Source organism: Nuphar pumila, chromosome 1, assembly GCF_984573655.1.
Source record: "Nuphar pumila chromosome 1, dmNupPumi1.hap1.1, whole genome shotgun sequence".
Classification (NCBI taxonomy): Eukaryota; Viridiplantae; Streptophyta; class Magnoliopsida; order Nymphaeales; family Nymphaeaceae; genus Nuphar; species Nuphar pumila.
This window is the reverse complement of record NC_143249.1, coordinates 17,452,973-17,455,523: the sequence shown is the minus strand read 5'-3', so window position 1 is coordinate 17,455,523 and position 2,551 is coordinate 17,452,973. Positions and strand designations below refer to the sequence as shown.

Genomic DNA, 2,551 nt, shown 5'->3' with positions numbered 1-2,551 from the left:
CAAAAGGTCAAAATAGTAGGAAATGATCTTTGAATCGTATTTTTTGACATAAAAATATGTTTTCTAATATTTAAAATTTGAAAACACGGTGACCTTTTGATATTTCAACGAGCAATAAAATAAAAACATGAACTTAATATCCTTTTATACTAAACCAAACATGAAGATCATGACCTTAATACCCGTTTATACTTTAAACCAAACATGTAAATCCCTCAGGATGGTCAGATGTGTAAAAGCAATAAATAAACAAATAGTGTTTTCCTATTATTGGGTTCCTTGCTTACCAGGGTAGCAAACATCATCACCTGTAAAGGAAACAAAAATATTTTACAAAGCTCTGTTTCTTGGTGATTAAAGAGAAATGCATATACATTTACAAAGAGACCACCACCAAAAGCAACAAAAAAAACAAACAACGTCATTGTTTATAAAAAGTGCCTAAAAAGAAAAGGAGGACAACAAAAATCAAGCTATATGAAAGTGATCGTTTCAACAAGCATCATCTAAACCGGTGAAGAAGGGGTCATTGAGGAGCTCGGAAGCCGAAGGCCTGGTTTGGGCTGGAGCCAGGCACTTCTCGATGAACGACGTGATGGTGGGGTCCTTGACCTTGCTCAACGCGGCGGGCCTCATGCCGGAGGCAACCTTCCGATAGATCTTGGCGATGGAGTCGCACTCGCTGTAAGGGATCTCCAGGGTGACCATCTCCAGCACGCACATGCCAAACGAGTATATGTCTACCAGCTCGTTGTAGTCCTCCTCGTAGAGCTCCGGAGCCATGAACTCCGGTGTCCCGAGTATCGAGTGCGCCGCGTGGTCGCTTCCGACTATAGCCGCCAGACCCAGATCACCAATCTTCACCTGCAAGTTTGTATTGGAGCATGAGAATGAAGATGATCAAATTATATACAAGGATATACAAGTACGTAAGTATATATGTACGTACATGTATGTGTATGTATAAGTAAGTGAATATATGTGTATGAAACGGTGCGCCGAATCAAACAAGAGAGAGCATGTTAATGGGTCGAATAAACCCAGGCCACTGTGGGCCATAAAGAGTAGGAATTATTAATAAGAAAAAAAGTAGGCGTTTGAATAAAGGTGTCACGCAACGCCAACTTTCACATATAGATGAAGGTAGAAAGAACACGGATCCCATATCATTCAATCAACGGCTAGATGGTTAGGATTGAATGTAACCTGTTTCAAATGATGGGATTCGTTTTCAGGTAAAAGAGGGCAGCCTTCTCTAGAGTCTCCTCAGCAGATTCTGTAGGAGACGTAATGGGCAAGGATACCCACAAAAGAAAAGACTTATTCCCCAATGGAAAACACACCATGGTTATGGGAATGGATTCCCCAATGGAAAACACAGAAAGAAAGTTGGTTTTGTGACAAAATTGCTTAACAACCAGCTAGCTAGCCGGTAAACGAGCCCAATGAGCTGAGCTTGAACCGTTCAAGCTTGAGTTATTCTTAAACTGAGCCAAAACCAAGTTCAGGCTTATAATGAGCCTGAGCTAAAGCTATCTTGTTTAAAGAAAAAAATTGCTTGAATTCAAACAAAGCTCTTTACATGATCGGAAGCATGATGAGACCTGGATCATGGATGGAAAAACACTAAATCGGATTGAGGAAGGAGAGAAAGAAAGGGACCTTGCCGACGTTTCCGTTAACGAAGACGTTGCTGCAGTTGAGGTCCCTGTGGATGATGCAAGGCTCGTGGGTGTGCAGGTATTGGAGACCCCTCAGGATCTGCCTCATCCACTTCTTCAAGGCCTTGACAGACACGTGACGGTGCTTCCTCCGGTACTCCCTCAGCGTCCCCGACGTGCACACCTCCGTGATGAAGTTGAGTGTGCACTGCGCCTCCTCCACCCACACGGCGTACAGCACGATGATGTTCTCGTTCCGGAGGGATCGCAGCAGCCGGACCTCCGCGAACTGACGACCGACCATCGGCGGGTCCTCCGTCAACTTCCGGAGCTGGACCTGGTTCCAGGCGACCTCCCTCCCCTCCTCCTGATCGAACGCCCGGTACACCTTCTTCACCGCGCCGGAGCCCAGCAGGTCGCTGTACCGCCCGTACCGCCCCGTCGGGTCGACCTCCACGAACGGCTCCGCGTCATTGCCCGCCGGATCCGGCCGAACGCTCTGCATCCTCCCGGAACGGAATCCTAAAGTTTTACGGCAAGAGAACCGGAAAACGTTGAAAAACCGGCTAGATGAACACCGATGACGAACGGATCACCAAGAAAGACGACGACCGAGCCTCCGCCGAAGTGTTTCCTCCTAAAGGAAAACGGAGAGCAACGAAGAAGTCGTGGAGGGGCTCGCCGTTTATATGGGCGAGGAGGATGCAGTTGACCCGAGAAAGATAGAGGTTCTAGAGTGGGGTTTGACTCCGAGGTTATGCAAGAGAGAGGTTTGGTTGGGTTACGCAACTTCGGCAAAACTCAGTTTTACTTTGATTAAGTTGAACGGAATTACGTAACTGACCTTTGTAATGTGAGGACTTTGGGTCAGTGTAAACGGGTCGGATTGG

The 2,551-nt window shown here is 46.5% G+C and overlaps 1 protein-coding gene across 1 annotated transcript; it reads right to left on the bottom strand.

Annotated features, from left to right (window-relative positions):
• Nucleotides 1-328: 328 nt before the first annotated feature.
• LOC149848174 (putative serine/threonine-protein kinase WNK11) lies at nt 329-2,271 on the bottom strand. The gene is made up of 2 exons (XM_090010621.1): nt 1,663-2,271; nt 329-864 (listed from the first exon to the last, which is right to left on the bottom strand). The coding sequence occupies exons 1-2, from the start codon at nt 2,164-2,166 to the stop codon at nt 493-495; spliced, it is 876 nt and encodes a 291-aa protein (XP_089866747.1). The 5' UTR covers nt 2,167-2,271; the 3' UTR covers nt 329-492.
• Nucleotides 2,272-2,551: the final 280 nt, after the last annotated feature.

What these genes read in the sequence shown, in the direction of transcription:
- LOC149848174 (XM_090010621.1), bottom strand. Translation starts at nt 2,166, where the DNA reads ATGCAGAGCGTTCGGCCGGATCCGGCGGGCAATGACGCGGAGCCGTTC. An exon ending in TTAACGGAAACGTCGGCAAG is followed by an intron (nt 865 to 1,662) that starts GTCCCTTTCTTT and finishes ACAAACTTGCAG; the next exon opens with GTGAAGATTGGTGATCTGGG.